Consider the following 18,050-nt stretch of genomic DNA (forward strand, 5'->3'; position numbering starts at 1 on the left):
AATTAAATAGTTAAAAAAAAATCTTGTATAAACCTGTTTATCCAAATCTAAAACTTTAGTTGACAATTAACCTGTTTGCAAGCTAAGAAACACTCCCAAACTCTCATTACATAATAATGGGCAATTATATTATTGCGAAATTTACCAACACTATAAAACAAATAAACCAAAGAAAAAGGGGAGTGTTTTTTTTTACGACTCAATAAAACTTTATTGAAACAAACAGCGCATAAGTCCATTAGAAGTTAAAAGCATCCGGTTTCAGGATATGTGACGTCACATAACTGGGGCGGAGTTTCCCGAATTGACCGAACCCGAGCTGTACGGGGCGTCCGCCCACCCGGGGAGCTCGAAGCAAAAAAAGTAGCGTGGAAGTAAGTTTAAAGTGTCCATGAAGACGCGGCCGAGGAGGAAGAACTAACTACTAATGTACACGACGGAGCGGAGGCGTATGAGCCTCCGACGGGAGCCTGGCCGGCTGCCGTCTTCGGCGGCAAGTTTGTGGCGTGACCCGCTAGCCATGGAGCCCAGTGCCCGGAGCAACGCCGCCACCAAGAATGGCGTCCTCTCGCCGAGGAGTCGCGGACGCCCGGTGACGGTGGCCTATATTGCCAACGACGGTGAGGACGAGGCGCTCGAGCCGGCGGAACGTCGTTTGTCCTCCCTGGCGTGCCTGAAGGAGGCGTGTGTCGACTCGCGAGCGTCGTTTAAAAGCATCCCGTTTGAGAGAATCTCCATGGCGACAACGGACGTCCTGGATAGCTTTTACAACGCAGGTGAGCTAATTTTTTTGTTTGTTTGTGTTTTTGGGAAGGGGCGGGGGGAGTAACAAGTTGAACTGCTAATATGTTTTCGCTGGAAAAAAGGCGGACTTCAACTGAACTCATGTACTTTTTTATGTCATATCATTCCAATGAATTTCGTCATTTGGCAGCAAATAGGTAACAACCATTTCCTCATTTTCTGGAGCCTATCCAAGCTCTGAATTAGTGGCCAGCCAATCGGAAGGCACAAGGAAGTAAAGGACAACCAATCATAGCTAGGGTTTTGCAATTTAGTGTTCAACCAGCTAGCCTCACATGAATAACATTAACAACAAAAACTTCACAACAGTCAAATAAAACAATTCCATATTTTCTGGATACACAAATACGCAAAAACATGGTTTTATACCGGGCCCAGAATAGATGTAAGTGAAAATAAGTATAAATATTGTTTATTTGTTAGCGTATACAAACAAAGCTACAGTACACTTTGTTATGTACAAAAATGGGTAAAAAGTAGTGTTGTTGGGACGCCATTTTTTTAAACCTGATAAGAGTCAGATACACAACTAAGTGAGATACTTTACCACTAAACCACTGTGATAATATAATATATTTGGAATATTATATAGTTATATCTTATGGTTGTAATATAACAGGATGAATAAAGTTATCTAATCTAAAAAAAATCGAGTACATTAGCAACCAAGAGCTGTACATTTCCGAGATTTTGTTTGTGGAACAAATTACAGAATTTACATACAAAGTACACTCTACTTACAAAATTGTCAAGTTAAGAAAAAAGTCTTGGAACCTATTAATTTCCCATTTTTGCAGACGTGGCCGTGGTGGAGATGAGCGACTCTTTCTGCCAGCCGTCCCTCTTCTATCACTTGGGGGTGCGGGAAAGTTTTAGCATGACCAACAACATTGTCCTCTACTGCTATAAAGTGGACACAGACCTGCAGGCCGTCAAGGTAAGCGTTTAAATAGTGATGACTTAATTCTCATGAGTTATGAATCTAAATGGTCTGAAATGTTATTTTTGTTGCTTTTCAGGAGCAGTGTGGAAGCTACACATTCCTCCCGTACGTGGTGACCCCTCAGGGCAAAGTGTACGCCTGTGACGGCGCCGTCATGACGGGCATCCAAGAACTTTTACAGCCGGCTTTCCAATTGGACTCTCTCTTGACTCCGTTGACGGAGAGACTGACACTTTTTCTCAACAGCGTGGACGTGCAGTCCAGGTCAGCCAAATCCGAGTTCGAGGAATGCTAATAAACAAAGAAATGTGTGAGATTATGTGGGTTGTTTTGGGTTCAAAAAAGTAGAAAACTGCTCTCTATTTTCCCACAGCGAATACTTCCGAGAGTCTATCGGCCATGAGATTCGCATGGCCCGGGAGAGGTTTAGCGGGAAAGCCTTGAGCGAGGAGTTGAGCCGGATCCAGAAGCGTCTGGACAGCGTGGAACTGCTCACGCCTGATATCGTCATGAACCTGCTTCTCTCATATAGAGACATTCAGGTAAAATGTCAAATGTTTCTAAAGACAGTGCTTGGAATTATGGAATGTGTTTGTTTTTAGTACCATATCCCATTCGTTGAGCTAAATGTAAATATGGCCGGTTAGCTCAGTTGGTCAGAGCGTGGTGCTAATAACGCCAAGGTCGTGGGTTCGATCCCCATACTGGCCATGGCTTGTCCTACAACTTTGTATGCGTAACATAACATTTTTTGCTAGCTGTCGTGTTGCATTAGCACTCATCACACAAAATCTGGACTACTTTTGCTATGGCCGGTTAGCTCAGTTGGTCAGAGCGTGGTGCTAATAACGCCAAGGACGCGGGTTCGATCCCCGTATGGGCCATGACCTATTTATAGCCAGTTGAAATTTCCAACTATGACTTGTTTTGCCATAACATAACATAACTGTATTGCTAGCTGATGTGTTGTATTAGCGGGCATCACACAAAATCTGGGCCTTTCAACACATGGCCGGTTAGCTCAGTTGGTCAGAGCGTGGTGCTAATAACGCCAAGGTCGTGGGTTCAACCCCCATACTGGCCATGGCTTGTCCTACAATTTTGTATGCTTAACATAACATTTTTAGCTAGCTGTCGTGATGCATTAGCGGTCATCACACAAAATCTGGGCCATTCAACACATGGCCGGTTAGCTCAGTTGGTCAGAGCATGGTGCTAATAACGCCAAGGTCGTGGGTTCAATCCCCCATACTGGCCATGACTTGTCCTATAACTTTCTTTTTCTAACATAACATTTTTAGCTAGCTGTCGTGATGCATTGGCGGTCATCACACAAAACCTGGGCTATTCGTGGGTTCGACCCCCGTACGGGCCATAACATCTCCTACAACTTTGTTCGCCTAACATAGCATTTTTCGCTAGCTGTCGTGTTGCATTAGCGGTCATAACGCAAAATCTGGCCTCATTGACCCATGGCCGATTAGCTCAGTTGGTCAGAGCGTGGTGCTAATAACGCCAAGGTCGCGGGTTCGATCCCCGTACTGGCCATGACCTGAAGTCATGTGGAATTACTCACTGTGACTTTTACAGTAACATAACTGTTTAGCTAGTTGATGTGTTGCTTTAGCGGACATCACACAAAAATCTGGGGCATTGTGCAACAGTTGGTCAGAGCGTGGTGCTAATAATGCCAAGGTCACGGGTTTGACCCCCCTAAGGCCCATATCCTCTACAAAATCAATTGAATTTGCATAAACCAGGTACTTTTGTTTGTACTTTAAATACTTCCAGAAGAAGGCAACTCCATCCTCTCTCTTTCACAGGACTACGATTCAATGATTAAACTGGTGGAGATGCTAAACAACCTCCCCATGTGTGCTGTGGCAAGACACCAACATGTCAAATTTCACTACATATTTGCACTTAACAGGTACGTCTGAAGTACTAACTTAAGTCTGTTTTTAAAAATTCAAACAAATATCACATCCCTACTGCGCCACATTCTATTCTCTCATCTTCCCAATTAATTTTATTTGTGGCAAAAGGAGAAATCAACCAGGTGATCGTAACAAGGCTTTGGAGGAGATTCTCCCCATTGTGGAATCTGGAGATAAAGTCCTATCAGACGTCTTTTGTCTTTGTGGTCGCATCTACAAGGACATATTCATGAGCTCTGGCTTTACGGACCAGCACAGTCGAGATCAAGCCTCCTATTGGTATAGAACGTTTTTTGTCATTTAAACAGTACACATTCAAATTTTTGTTTTGTTTTAAAGGTATGGAAAAGCCTTTGAGACGGAACACACTCTTCACTCCGGGATCAACAACATGGTTCTCCTAATGGCGGCCGGACACGAGTTTGATACGTCAATCGAGCTACGCAAAAAAGGTACTAGAGCATTGGTGTCAAAGTGGCGGCCTGGGGGCCAAATCTGGCCCGCTGCATCATTTTTTGTGGCCCGAGAAAGTAAATTATGAGTGCCAAATTTTTGTTTTAGGATCAAATTAAAATGAAGAGTATAGATGTATATTATGTTTCCTGATTTTCCAACTTTTAAATCAATAATTGTCATTTTTTAATCCGTTTTTTTGTGTTTTTCGTGCAAAAATCAGTGTAAAATCAAAAAAATATATTTAAAAAAAGCTAAAATAAACATTGTTATAAGTCTTTAAAAATGGAATATTCAGGGGTTTTAATCCAGTTGTTTTAATCAATTTTTAGAAGAAAAAAATGTAAATATTATATCTAAAATGGTTTGGTAATGGTACTTTTTTTGTACTTTGAAGTCATTTCTAACTCTTAATTTTTTTCCCAGGCGTCACCTTAAGCAGTCTGTTGGGCCGAAAGGGCTCGCTTGAGAAAATGAAAGACTACTGGGATGTAGGCTTCTACTTGGGCGCTAACATTTTGCTCGACATGCACAGGAAAGTTATTGAAGCTTCTGAAAAACTCTACAAGCTCAAAACTCCTCTTTGGTGAGAAATACAGACAAATACGTCACTCCTCGTCAAATTCCAACATCGACTTGTCCTTTTTCCAGGTACGTTGCGTCTGTGATGGAGACGTACGTTCTGTACAAGCAGTTTGTGAAGCCTCCCGAGGTGCAATCTCCCAAACAGGACACACTCAACTTCTGGATGGATTTTCTTTTACAGTACTGCAAGCCTAGTGTCGTCACTGAGTGCTGTTCGGTAAGATGACGGCCTAGCCTTTATACACATGGGTGGTTGAGTTTGATTTATTTAATAAGGGACAACACATATTAAAGAATATATTTGTATTCATGTTAATGGACATACAGTAATCCCTCGAATATCACGGCTTCACTACAGCGCAGTTTTTTTTTTCCTGGGGATTTTTTTAAATTACATTTTTATATGTAAGTTGATAAAAATTGAAAATCCATGCTGAAACTTGGAAGCATTTTTTAAATTTATATATATATATATATATATATATATATATATATATATATATATATATATATATATATATATATATATATATATATATATATATATATATATATATATATATATATATATATATATATATATATATATATATATATATATATATATATATATATATATATATATATATATATATATATATATATATATATATATATATATATATATATATATATATATATATATATATATATATATATTTTTTTTTTTCCTATGGCCGACATGACCGCAATAAACAAAAAAAACGCATAAATAAAAAATGAATAAATAATAATAAATATTTATATATTTTTAGATAAATCCATATTTATTTATTTTATTTTTGTTAATAATACATTATTATTATTTTTTACATAAATACATTTTATTTATTTATTTAACATTTTTAAACGAATACATTTTATTTATTTATTGTAATTTCAAATAAATATATGTTATGTATTCATTTTTTTATTTTAGATAAATAAAGATATATATATTTTTAAATGTATTTATTTTTAAATAGGGGTAACCCTACTTTGCAGTTTTTCGTTTACCATGGCCATGTCTGGTCTACATTAACCGCGTTAATCGAGGGATTACTGTACATATGTAAATAGAAGATAGTAGCCGAGGGTTAAATTCCATCTAGACCACCACTTTAGAATATCAATGTTGTGGACCTAGAACTGTGTCTAAATTAACGTCCTGCCCAAAAAAACTTTTATTTACCCGATCAAGGACTAAGTATTTGTTTTCTAATTTTGGTTAAACTTGTTTTTTAGGTGCTCATTCTAGAACCAAGTAAACTTCTTCAGCCTGCTATGGTGTCTGTAAGCGAGGGGGATGGGAGTTGCACAGTCCAGTTGAAACACATCACCCCCTTCAAGGTATGCAAGGTATAAAAATGTATGAGGCTGCTGATTTTGTGTGGGAGTGTTTGTGGCAAGCCTTGGCAAGTGGGATTTTTCTATGTAGAATTTGTAGCAAAACTGTCATATTTGTTCTGTTGATGTAATATTTGTTCCTTTCACGGTTTGTCTTAACAGAAAGGCTTGCATCAGTGGACTTTCCCTGCCGCCGCAATTCGGGGAGTGAGGTATGCTACTGCGCGTACTGACACCTTTCAAATACTTCTTCTGATATTTATCTACCTTACAAGAATGTGACAAATAGGGGAAAACTTGCTGATTGCTGAAAGAAGACTAGATACAAATCTTATATAAGGTGTAACTTCTAGAAAAATGAATGACATAGCTGTGATCCTGATTATTCCCCTTATTAATAAATGCAATTCCCCGAATTGAAGGATTAAAATGACATACAAATGTAATGTGGTACATATAATTCACTTTCAGCGCTTCAAAAATTGATGAGCGGAGTTGCTTTCTGTATGTGCACTACAACTCAGATGACTTCCAGCTGTGCTTCCCTTCAGAACTGCACTGCAAAGGGTATGTGGATATGAATATTAATTATTTTATTCATGATAAGACCCCTGTACATTTTAGCTAGCTGACGTGATGCATTAGCGGTCATTACACAAAATCTGGGCTATGTGACACATGGCCGGTTAGCTCAGTTGGTCAGAGCGTGGTGCTAATAACGCCAAGGTCGTGGGTTCAACCCCCATACTGGCCAAGTTTTGTCCTACATACCTGTCAACTGGTACGTTCTCGCCGTAATTGGTACAACTGAAAGCCCATTTTTATATTGGTACGCTGTACACATGAAAATGGTACGCTAAACGGTGATTTTGAGAAAAAAAAATAAATTAAGGCACTTTCTAGCCATTTTTCACCATCCGCCATTGTTTCTTCCCGGAAACGCATGTCTGCCAAGTGATATATGTACCGGCGCCTCTGATTGGCTAAAAAAAAAAGATCATGATAAACATTTCGTTTTGTAACACTTTCACCATGTGATTTCCGTTTCCTGTTCCCTTGTTTATGTTTACTTTCATTTGATCAGCTGTGATTTTTTACAAAAAAGTAAAGTGGTAAGATTTTCCATGTATTTATACATATATGTAAGGGCGAAAACAAAATTTGGTAAGATCACAAATGGTTCGAGGTTGACAGGTATGGTCCTACAACTTTGTTTGTGTAACATAACATTTTTAGCTAGCTGACATGTTGCATTAGCGGTCATCAAACAAAATCTGGGCTGTTTGAAACATGGCCGGTTAGCTCAGTTGGTCAGAGCGTGGTGCTAATAACGCCAAGGTCGTGGGTTCAACCCCCATACTGGCCATGACTTGTCCTACAAGTTTGTATGCTTAACATAACATTTTTCGCTAGCTGTCGTGATGCACTAGCGGTCATGACAAAAAATCTGGGCTATGCAACATGTGGCCGGTTAGCTCAGTTGGTCAGAGCGTGGTGCTAATAACGCCAAGGTCGTGGGTTCAATCCCCATACTGGCCAAGTGTTTCTATTCTATCGAAATTTCCAATGTGTTCCCTTTACTTTTTGTTTCCTCAGTTTCTGTGATCTGGTAAATTCTCTGCTCCACAAGGCCGAAGACGCCACCCAGGAAGTGAATCATCTAAGTGAGGGAATTCTTGAGGTTTGTTCCTAACCACATTTCTGCCTTCCCAAATTGTTGTGAAATTCAATTTGTCTTCATACTCAATTGGACGGAACAGTGTTTCTCAACTTAGCTTCGCCTCCAATGAGGAAGCCTGTTGAAAATCATAATAAAATTACTGTTAATACTTTTATACAAGTGCAAAAATAAAGATAGGCTAACCATAAGTGACATAGAACTGTCTTGAGAGAGTAATTACTTGCCCAAGACGCTAAACATAAGCATTTCCCTTCCCAGTATGTGTACGAGACCAACGAAAATGGCGACAAAGTGGTCCTCGGGAAAGGCACGTACGGTGTGGTGTATGCCGGCAGGGACGTTAGCAACCAAGTGCGCATCGCCATCAAGGAGATTCCAGAAAAGGACAGCACGTGAGTGAATTGTTAGTGAGTGGATTGACCCTGACCCCTTAACCCGTCCACTTGACAGCCACTAACAAAGACTCTGTGGACAGTTATTCCCAGCCTCTTCACGAGGAAATCTGCCTGCACAAGCGACTGAAGCACCGGAACATCGTCCAGTATCTGGGCTCCCTCAGCGAGGACTCTTTCATCAAGATCTTCATGGAAGAAGTCCCTGGAGGTTTGTAGACGAAGCAGTGTTGTTGAATAAATCCCAAATATCGTATTCTGACCTATAAAATGCACCGTGTTATAGGGTGCAGTCCGCTAGAGTACCTATGTTATGCTATCCACTAAAGTACCTGTTATGCTATCCGGTAGCGTATGTTATGCTAACTGATAGAGTAGCTATGTTATGCTAGCCACTTGTGTACCTATGTTATGCTTACCGCTAGCATACCTGTTGCTAGCGTATGTTATGCCAATTGATAGTGTATGTTTTTCTAGCTTCTGGTGTATGTTATGCTATGCTAGCGCATGGTATGCTATGCTAGTGCATGTAATGCTAGCACTAGCATATGTTATGCTCTGCTAGCGTATGTTATGCTCTGCTAGCGTATGTTATGCTCTGCTAGCGTATGTTATGCTAGCAGCTAGCATAGCTGTTATGCTAGCCATGAGCATATGTTATGATAGCCGCTAGTGTATGTTATGCCAGCAGCTAGCGTACCTGTTATGCTAGCTGCTAGTGTATGCTATGCTAGCAGCTACTGTACCTGTTATGCTAGCCGCTAGTGTATGTTATGCTAGACTTTTAGGTGCGCCTTATAGGTTCGAAAATACGGTAATTTCAATTTAGTCTCATAGCTCTCAAGATTGATTTTTTTGGGGCATTTCCTTCCTGTCAGGTAGCCTGTCGTCTCTACTGCGTTCCAAGTGGGGTCCTCTGAAAGACAACGAGCCCACCATCGTCTTTTACACCAAGCAGATCCTCGAGGGGCTGCTTTACCTCCACGACAATCAGATTGTTCACAGAGATATTAAGGCAAGCACTTTTAAATCAATTTCATCCCTTTGCCGTTGACACCCGTACGTATAAATGTCTTTTCCCCGCAGGGCGACAATGTTTTGATAAACACCTACAGTGGTGTTTTAAAGATCTCAGACTTTGGAACCTCCAAGAGGCTTGCAGGTATCAATCCCTGCACAGAGACTTTTGCTGGTAAGATTGTTTCCAATTCTCCACCTTGACTTCCTTTCGAGGGTTGTTTGCTTTTGTATTCCCTTCAAAATATTCAGAAAATGATGCACACAAGTGTCCTCATGAGATCATTTTTACAAAAAAACGTATTTAAAAAAAATCCCATAAGAATATTGTTATATGGCGTACATAATTTGAAATTCTCACAAAAACAAAGCATTGACAAGGTATGTGATTTTGGCCAATAGGAACTCTTCAGTATATGGCACCTGAGATTATCGACCAAGGTCCCCGGGGTTATGGGAAGCCGGCAGATATATGGTCCCTTGGGTGCACCATCATCGAAATGGCCACCGGCAAGACGCCCTTTCATGAGCTGGGGAGTCCTCAGGCGGCCATGTACAAGGTAAACAGGGTCTAGAACAGGGGTGTCAAACATACGGCCCGCGGGCCGGATCCGGCCCGTCTGGTGGTTTGGTACGGCCCGGGGAAGAAAGCTGCATTGTATAAAAAAAATATGATTTTTCTTTAAAATGTGTAGTTCTTGTATCATCCGCTAGGGGAGCAGTGTTTTGTGAAATGTTTTGCTTTGGCCAATGACATGCACTTGTTGCCAGGTTGGAATGTTCAAGATCCACCCCAAAGTTCCTGAGAGTATGTCAGTCGAAGCCAAGAGCTTCATCATGAAGTGCTTTGACCCCAACCCGGACCACCGGGCCACGGCAGCTGATCTTCTTGGGGACCCCTTCCTTACCTTGTCCTCCAGAAGGAAGTCCAGGACACCCGATTGTGACTCTGAAGACACCTCTAGTGAGACCGCTTTCGTGAACTCGTCAGAACAGAAGGAATATTTTTATTTTTGGTTTATTTTGTTGCTGAATTTTCCAGGTGACTACCAACGAAGCTTTTCGGTGCCCGTCTCCATCCTGGTGGAAGACACCGAGTCCGTCGACCTGACTTGCTCGCTGGACTTCAGGAGGACGCAATCTGTCTTTCGGGCGAACCATATTTCTGAAAGTCCGCCCGGCAACGGGCGATTCCTACCGTGAGTTAAAGTACGATTTGGTGGGGAAAATGGCATTTTTAACATGATTTTTTTGTTGTTGGTGGTCTTTTTAAGGGTGCCCGAGGACTCTGCTCTGGACATGAGCAGCCCGGCGTCCACAGATGAGAATTTGGGGATGTTCATGCTGAGGAAGGACAGCGAGAGGAGGGCCACATTGCACCGGGTGCTCACTGACTACATTGCCGAGGTGGTGGATAACATCCAGGAAGCTTTGCCGCAGGTACACACGCCTCGGGCCGCTATTGCGTTTCAGCTAGAGCTTGGCGATAAAACGATAATTATGGTTAAATAATTTTTGTCAACGATAATATTAAAAACTGTAATTTGTAAACTGTAATTACACCAACCGACCACCACGGAGAATGGGGGCGCTGTTGCGAGATGAACACTAATTGCATACCAACACTAAGCAGTAGAAGATGAGGAGGAAACCTGTTTTTAGCATGTTAGCAATAGAGGATCGAACATGAATGGAGAAAAACGATAACACAGCCAAAAAAATGTGATTATTAGATGCAGGACAACACTGTAGTGACCCACTAAAATATCTAAGTGAATTCTCCCTAGAATGTCATTTATTTAGTTATTCACAGAAGTTTGAAGTTTCAAATGTGAAGCAAAAAGATATGAAAGTCATCGTGATAATTGTTTATTTTTTATTGTGATAACAATTGTTAGGTCTAGTTTCAGCCAACCACCTCTTTAACGATTCTTAACATCCCCTTTAAAAGTTGGAAAGGTCGTCCCTGACATCAGACCATGTCACCGAGCTGGTCTGCTGCCTCCGCGCCAACATCTGCTCGCCGGACCGAAAGCGCCTTGCTAGCAGCTTACGGGACCTCCAAGCGTCGCTGATTTCCACCGCAGTTCCCCTGAACAGCCTCCAGGCGGTGCTGTTTGGCTTTCAGGATGCCGTAGGTTCAATCGACGGCTTTAAGGTGGAGTCGTATACGTTCTATTACCTTCTTTTGCTTTCCACAGGTGAAGAAAATGTTGCGGCAACAACAGGTGAAACCTCATTGGATGTTCGCGCTGGACAATCTACTAAGACAAGCCGTACAGGACGCCATCACGGTCCTCCTTCCTGGTTAGAATCCTTTAACGAACTTGATTGGTGCCAAGTTGGTCACGGTCAATGTTACTTTGACAGAACTGAAGCTGCAACTGCAGTCATCGTTCGAGACGGAAGACGGCACCCCCGAGGAGCCGCCGCCGGCGGACATTGACAACTTCCCCAAGGAGGCGGAGACACCGCGAGATGGACGACCCGAGTCGGTCACCGAGATCTCGGTGCCGCCCAGCCCCTCGGATGTCTTTCTGGACAGCAACTGTCCACTAGGCTATGAACTGAGGGACCTCCGATTAGAAACCAGGAGGTGGAAGAGACCATCTTTTATTTTGGCGGGGTGTCATGTAAACCTGAATTTGGATTTCCTCTGCTTTTGTCTTTGAGGTTGTTGAGATTGCTGGGTGACAAGGAAAGAGAGTACCAGGACTTGCTGAAGACTTCAGTCCAGCGGAAACAGGAGGACATCGATACTCTAAGGGGTCACATTCTGGGTATATATTTTTTAACTTCATTTTCATATTTAGACTGTAGCCATAACATAGGAATGTCATATGACAGGGGTGTCAAACATACGGCCCGCGGGCCGGATCCGGCCCGTCTGGCGGTTTGGTACAGCCCGGGGAAGAAAGCTGCATTGTATAAAAAAAAAAGAATTTTCTTTAAAATGTGTAGTTTTTGTATTATCCGCTAGGGGGAGCAGTGTTTTAGTACGTGCAGACAACATGAATTGACATTTATGTTCTTATGTTATTCTCTTGTTTATAATATATTGTTCATAATGTAAAAGGAAAATTCTGTTATTAACCAATTTGATAATTTACTTATTCTTTGCACTAATTATTAGTATTAGTGACTAATACAAAGGAAAAAAAGTGGGCGAATTGTTAGTTCTGACAAAACAACATTTCTTGGGCTTTCTGGTTTGGAAGCTAATTATGTATTATTTTTTTAAATGCAGTATTTTCATAATATACGCTCATTATTATGTGATATTCCTGCTCCACAATTGGCTGGCCACCGATTCACCCTGGCTCAAGCCTTGTCCAACCTTTTGTTGTTGTTTTTATCACCGGTACATGATTGATTTGGTCCCCGTAGACGGCGAGCCAACTCCGCAGAAAAGCCATGACCCAGATGTGAAGGACATGGTGGCTTGGCTGAAGACCATTCCAGTGGACCAGCACACTGTTGACAAGGTTAAAATCCTGTCTTGTCTATTACTATGTATTGTTTATTTATTTATTTTTCCTTTCATAGTTGCTTGCACACGAGTTTACTTTGGACTGTCTTTTGAACCTGGCCTGCAGGGACGACTTGGTCTACTGCGGAATACGGTGAGTACTCAAAATCAGCAATATTCAAGACTCACAAGGGTTGTGGGGGGTGCCGGAGCCGATCCCAGCTGATGTCAGAGACCCTGATTTGATGGCTAGCCAATTGCAGGGCAAAATGAGACCAACAATCAATCAAAACCGTTTAGGGCAATTTAAACTGTTAGCTAGTTAGCCTAGCATGGATATTGTAGGGATGTGGGAGGAAACCGGAGTACCCGGAGAAAAATATCCCACATTTATACACACGGGTGTCACAGGGGAGAACATGAAAACTCCACACAGTGAAGACCGACATGGAATCGAACCCACGACTCTAGAACTGTGAGGCGAACGTGCGAACCACTAATTTTTAATACATTTCTCACAAAATAAGGAGAAAAAAACCCACAAGAAAGCCTGGGGAGGACATGTAAATGTCACCCAAATGGAATCGAACCCACGACCTCAAAACTGTGAATCAGACGTGCTAACCGCTAATATTTAATACCTTTCTCTCAAAATAAGGAGATCCTAAAGTTAAGAGTTCACTCCTAATATGTGTATTTTCTGGCATATTGTTTCAGAGGAGGGACACTGTGCCGCGTGTGGGCGGCCATTACGGCTCACAGGAATTCACAGCCCAACTTGGTAAATAAGGAGGACAACAGTGGCACTCCACTATGACATCATCGCTAGAGTGGACAGGCTGGACCTGTTTCAGGCAATCTCACGGTTATTTCCGTTTCTTACATTCCTCTTTTGGAAATGCCTATGTAAATATGTCATGTGTCTTGGGATTTTATTTATACTGCGTATACTTTAATATTGACTTCAATTTTTTTTTACCAAAGAGGTGAGCTACATGTTATGACTTGGGTGGAAGTCAATAAACTGGTAGCATGTTGTTGCTGTTGGTCTAACTTTAGTTTGAAAATCAATTTTAAGGGTAAATTGCAAACCTATTCTGGGAATATATGACCTATGGAAGGGCCTCGTTTTAAGTGGTTGTCAGTCTGTGGGGATTGGGGACACCACATTGTGACCCCCTCCCCCCTTAATAGGGGGATTAGCAACATCAGTCACATCCACATCTGCTTAAATAACATCAGTCACGGTATTGTTTTCAACATTCACTGCATGACAATCCGCTCTTTTTATTGGACTATTAGCTTATATGCTAAAATATGCTAACATATTATTCTCTAATGCAGTGGAGTCATAAATTGTAATGTTCCGGAAGAAAAAACGTAATAATATGAGAATAAGATTCAAATCGTAACAATGTGAGATAAAAGTCATTTTCTTGTCGTCAAAATATTAATATTCCAAGTCGTTTTTTTGTATTTTTTTTATTTTACGTGATTCGGAAGTTGTTTGATTTCAAGGCTATCAACTTTATAGATTGTGTTCTAATTTATCATTATTACTAGTGAGATATTTACAGTACATTTAATCCTACAGAGTTGAATTAAAACCACTAATCTGTTTGTGCGTATGGGTATTACTAGTGACCCAAAGAGATTTATCTTTTGTTTACGTTAGAATCATCTTCATACTAAAATTCACCAGAATATGCCTTTTTATACAGCTTAATCTGGAAAATATGAATCTAATATTTCTCAAGTTTGCTGGCGTTGTAAAAGGTCATTTAAAAAAATGAATACCCAAGACACTACCTCTTCTTTCCACCAGACGTCGCTATCACCACCGGAACCAACCGATACTCATTGAGTGAAAAATTGTTATATTTTGAATTAATCTGGACAAAAATGCCTTCAAACCATTCAAAATCAGTAAAAATGTGAATATTGTCATCCTAACTAATTCATTTAAATTTAATTTATGGTCGAGGGGCGGGACTAAACACACAAAAAACCCAGAAAAATGCAAGTTGTGAACTAATGCTACATGCTACATTCATGCTAGCACGCATCATGGGTAGAGTACATTTCCAGGAGTCCCATTTTAGCTAAAAATGTGTTTTTTGCTACTTTTTAGCTTTGAGGGGCGGAAGTAAACACAAAAAACAATTGAAAAATACAAGTTGTGAACTAATGCTACATGCTACATCCATGCTAGCAGGCTACATTTCCAGAAGTCCCATTTTAGGTAAAAAATAAATATTTTTTGCTACTTTTTAGTAAGTAGCCCACTATTGCCCCGCCCTCTCTAGAAAGCATAGGTCGACTCCCACTGGCTTCTCATTCATTTTATTTCCTGCCTAACTCGCTAGCCATCCAGTCTTCCCATTGTGTGTCGTCATGGAAATGAAAGCGGGTGGGGGCAGGTGGTGGGGGGCTTCTATTATTGAAGTGGTTAGGGATTGCTCGTGGACTGGAATGGAACGATTCATGCACTCAGAGACAAGAGTTTGCTGGAGCAGAAGGGGGAGGGGCTTAGTTCTAAGAGGGGGAGTTGGGGGAGGGGGGGGGGGTAGAGATGGGGACACAGGTTTCTAGGCCATGATGTCATACTTGGCGCTGGGATGGCATTCCTTTTGGAAGGCAACACCTGTTGATAAGCAGTACAGTCCGTGAGAGAAGCATAACGGGGGTGCCGTGGAGGAAATAGTCCAAATTTGATTTAACTTTGTGGACTTAACTGGGAAAGATATCCAATACAATTTGAATTTGCGAATAATGTTAGCTAGCTAATGTCTGGCAGGTGGCTCTGTTTGTGTTAACATACGTTTTTGAGTGCCTGCTAGCTTAATGCTAATATATAATAAGTTTTAGTTAAACTTTTTTAGTGACACACGTGGATGTTGGTGTCTAATTGTTGGGAATTTAATTTTTTTAGGATGTGGAGATGTCCAATTTAGAAGAATTGGGAGGGTTGGCATAGACAATAGTTCAAAAATTCCAAATTTTAAAAGAATTAAGATTAGTATTAAGTTTACTGTAAATGGCTAGTTCTTGGGTCAGTGTTTTTTAAAAAAAAATTATGACAATAAAATATTTTAATCATTAATTAAATGGTGTTGTAAAAAGTGCATTAATTACTAGTAATGTGAACAATATTGTATCTAATAAGACATTTAACCTGTATTGTGGCCTGTTGTTTCAGGTAGAAACGTCTTTCGGCTGTGTCTAATTAATGGAACACTACACTTTAAAAAAAACAAACAATTTAATTACTGAGTAGACCCAAAAGTCCAATCAATGGCTAAAAGGCTTCATCACAAAAGTCAACTCAGCAGTTTGACCACATGCTCACGTGATAACACTCAATCAATGCAATCTTTCCATTTTAAGTTGCAGCTTCTTTGGCTATGTCTACTTCCTGCAATATTATACCTAAAATGGTCCGGCTCACATGAAATCAAGCGCACATTAAAGCGGCCCGCTTTGGTAGAACTAACAATAAACCCACTTTTTTCCTTTGTATAAGTCACTAATACTAATAATTAGTGCAAAAAATGAGTAAATTATCAAAATGTTTATTAACAGAATTTTCCTTTTACATTATGAACAATATATTATGAACAAGAGAATAACATAAGAACATAAATAAATGTCAATTCATGTTGTCTGCACGTACTAAAACACTGCGCCCCTAGCGGATAATACAAGAACTACAAATTTTAAAGAAATTTCATATTTTTTTTATACAATGCAGCTTTCTTCCCCGGGCCGTACCAAACCACCAGACGGGCCAGATCCGGCCCGCGGGCCGTATGTTTGACACCCCTGGCCTAGAATAACTATTACTCCTTTAATTTCACCCACATGCAATGCAGCTGCATCCCCCAAATCAAGCCCTTCATTGTAAAAGAATGAACCCGCTTTTCCACTTCCTGTTTTCAGAGTCTTCGTACCCCACTAGAATGGATACAGCCTCATCATTAGTCGAGTTAGCGTCACCCCGACACCCCCTATTTCATCCAGTTGCGGTGACAGGTGGCCGAAGGGGGATGGGGGTGCTTTTGAGGTCGGGCGCCAGCTCAACAGCTGCACAAAGAAGCCCCCGCCGGGGTCTTTTTCAAATCGGGGTCCCCTCCCTCTCAAGTGTGCCGATCCAGCGCACTTTTTGGGGCGACCCCGCACCCACCCTGGGGACAGATGCTCTCGGAGATCCACAGGTGGTGAATGGGAAGACGGGGTGACGTAACAAAAGTCCATTCAGATTGGAATTGTGGGGTCACCCGCGTTTTGGGGTACATAGGTATGGTTGGGGGGAAAGGTCAGAGGTCATTTGATTAATTATCATTGATGGAAAAGTATTTGGGATTGAGGAAAAGGTTTGAAAACATGTTATATGTCCATAAAGAAAATTATATCAATGTTAGAAATGTGTTTTTTAAAATTTGAGGTAGATGATATACAATTTTATTTGTTGTTGTCAATGGCAACGAATGGGTTAACCCCCCCCCCCCCCCCCCACGCACACAAACATTGTGAAAATAATTTAGTTTTTTATTTGTGAGGCATTTATAGGCAGATTTTAAATGGGGTACTTGAAAAAAATATGATATTGATAAGCTTTGACGTATAGGAATTTTAAACTTTGCATTTCAATAGAAGCACCCCAACGTGCATTGTGTATTTCTCAAATTGGGAGGAACCAAGAGAATGGGGCTTTCCGGGGACTAACCATTTTAGTATATCCCTTTTATTAAGTAGAAATATTTTTTTGTTTTTATCATAACGGTTTCATTACAATTATATTTCTGTAAAATAGGATTAATATATTTTTTAGAAAATATGTGTTCTAAAAATATGTGCCATTGAATTTTCCCTAGCACCCCCCTTTGGTGATGGTACACTCCAACCCGACCACAGCGTCGATCAACGGGATCACAGCATCAGCTGCAAGCGCGTTGGAACCGCGTGGAAATATCCTCAATCTTCCTTATTTTTCACCTCCAAACTCAATATTTGCGCATCCAAATCCACCATTTTTTTGTAAATACTTTTATACTGATGTTATTTTAGCATTTTGGTCTATTTTCGTCTCTTTACGAAACACCGTAGGACACCACCGTCAACGTCAAGTGGCTCAAAGTTCCTCCCCGTCTTTCGTGAGGGATGAGCGGACTGCCGGACTGGAAGGAGTCGGTGTTTGGGTCAACACGCCGATAAACAGACAGGGTGTCCATATTAACACCGAAAATGGAACAAAACAACATAACAGCACAGAAATGTAAGTTTTACATCTTAATTTTATGTACTTTCGGATTATATAGCTATCTGATTTCAAATAAGGAGAAAGGCCAATAGGGCACTGGTGTTATGATGGAGAGTTATCATGAGTCTGCTTGTTATTCTGAAT

At 40.8% G+C, this 18,050-nt stretch overlaps 1 protein-coding gene and 8 non-coding genes across 10 annotated transcripts; all 9 read left to right on the top strand.

Moving 5' to 3' along the window:
* The first annotated feature begins 284 nt into the window (after positions 1-284).
* LOC144199721 (mitogen-activated protein kinase kinase kinase 5) lies at positions 285-13,683 on the top strand. 2 transcript variants are annotated; one of them, XM_077721541.1, is made up of 28 exons: positions 285-776; positions 1,602-1,741; positions 1,824-2,011; positions 2,121-2,289; positions 3,571-3,677; positions 3,793-3,963; positions 4,024-4,136; positions 4,564-4,723; positions 4,789-4,939; positions 5,986-6,099; positions 6,250-6,299; positions 6,559-6,654; positions 7,684-7,768; positions 8,027-8,160; positions 8,244-8,371; positions 9,039-9,175; positions 9,247-9,352; positions 9,580-9,737; positions 9,949-10,141; positions 10,220-10,376; positions 10,452-10,617; positions 11,129-11,311; positions 11,379-11,484; positions 11,548-11,773; positions 11,851-11,957; positions 12,565-12,662; positions 12,724-12,800; positions 13,364-13,683. In XM_077721541.1, exons 1-28 carry the CDS (start codon positions 428-430, stop codon positions 13,461-13,463), a joined length of 3,969 nt encoding a protein of 1,322 aa, XP_077577667.1. In that variant the 5' UTR covers positions 285-427; the 3' UTR covers positions 13,464-13,683. The 2 variants fall into 2 exon arrangements, with proteins under 2 accessions (XP_077577667.1, XP_077577668.1); XM_077721542.1 differs by having other exon boundaries at positions 5,986-6,090.
* Positions 2,385-2,458, top strand: trnai-aau (transfer RNA isoleucine (anticodon AAU)). The gene has a single exon. It is a non-coding gene; the product is annotated as a tRNA-Ile (tRNA).
* Positions 2,558-2,631, top strand: trnai-aau (transfer RNA isoleucine (anticodon AAU)). Its single transcript has one exon. It is a non-coding gene; the product is annotated as a tRNA-Ile (tRNA).
* Positions 2,758-2,831, top strand: trnai-aau (transfer RNA isoleucine (anticodon AAU)). The gene has a single exon. It is a non-coding gene; the product is annotated as a tRNA-Ile (tRNA).
* On the top strand, positions 2,931-3,005 carry trnai-aau (transfer RNA isoleucine (anticodon AAU)). Its single transcript has one exon. It is a non-coding gene; the product is annotated as a tRNA-Ile (tRNA).
* trnai-aau (transfer RNA isoleucine (anticodon AAU)) lies at positions 3,222-3,295 on the top strand. Its single transcript has one exon. It is a non-coding gene; the product is annotated as a tRNA-Ile (tRNA).
* Positions 6,768-6,841, top strand: trnai-aau (transfer RNA isoleucine (anticodon AAU)). The gene has a single exon. It is a non-coding gene; the product is annotated as a tRNA-Ile (tRNA).
* On the top strand, positions 7,380-7,453 carry trnai-aau (transfer RNA isoleucine (anticodon AAU)). Its single transcript has one exon. It is a non-coding gene; the product is annotated as a tRNA-Ile (tRNA).
* trnai-aau (transfer RNA isoleucine (anticodon AAU)) lies at positions 7,553-7,626 on the top strand. The gene has a single exon. It is a non-coding gene; the product is annotated as a tRNA-Ile (tRNA).
* Positions 13,684-18,050: the final 4,367 nt, after the last annotated feature.

The sequence above is a fragment of the Stigmatopora nigra genome, chromosome 7 (genome assembly GCF_051989575.1).
Source record: "Stigmatopora nigra isolate UIUO_SnigA chromosome 7, RoL_Snig_1.1, whole genome shotgun sequence".
Lineage (NCBI taxonomy): Eukaryota > Metazoa > Chordata > Actinopteri > Syngnathiformes > Syngnathidae > Stigmatopora > Stigmatopora nigra.

Bases quoted from the DNA above. Each gene is read 5' to 3' on its own strand.
- LOC144199721 (XM_077721541.1), top strand. From the start codon at position 428: ATGTACACGACGGAGCGGAGGCGTATGAGCCTCCGACGGGAGCCTGGC. The intron at 10,618-11,128 runs GTACACACGCCT...CCCCTTTAAAAG, and splicing joins TCCAGGAAGCTTTGCCGCAG to TTGGAAAGGTCGTCCCTGAC. The intron at 11,958-12,564 runs GTATATATTTTT...TGGTCCCCGTAG, and splicing joins TCTAAGGGGTCACATTCTGG to ACGGCGAGCCAACTCCGCAG.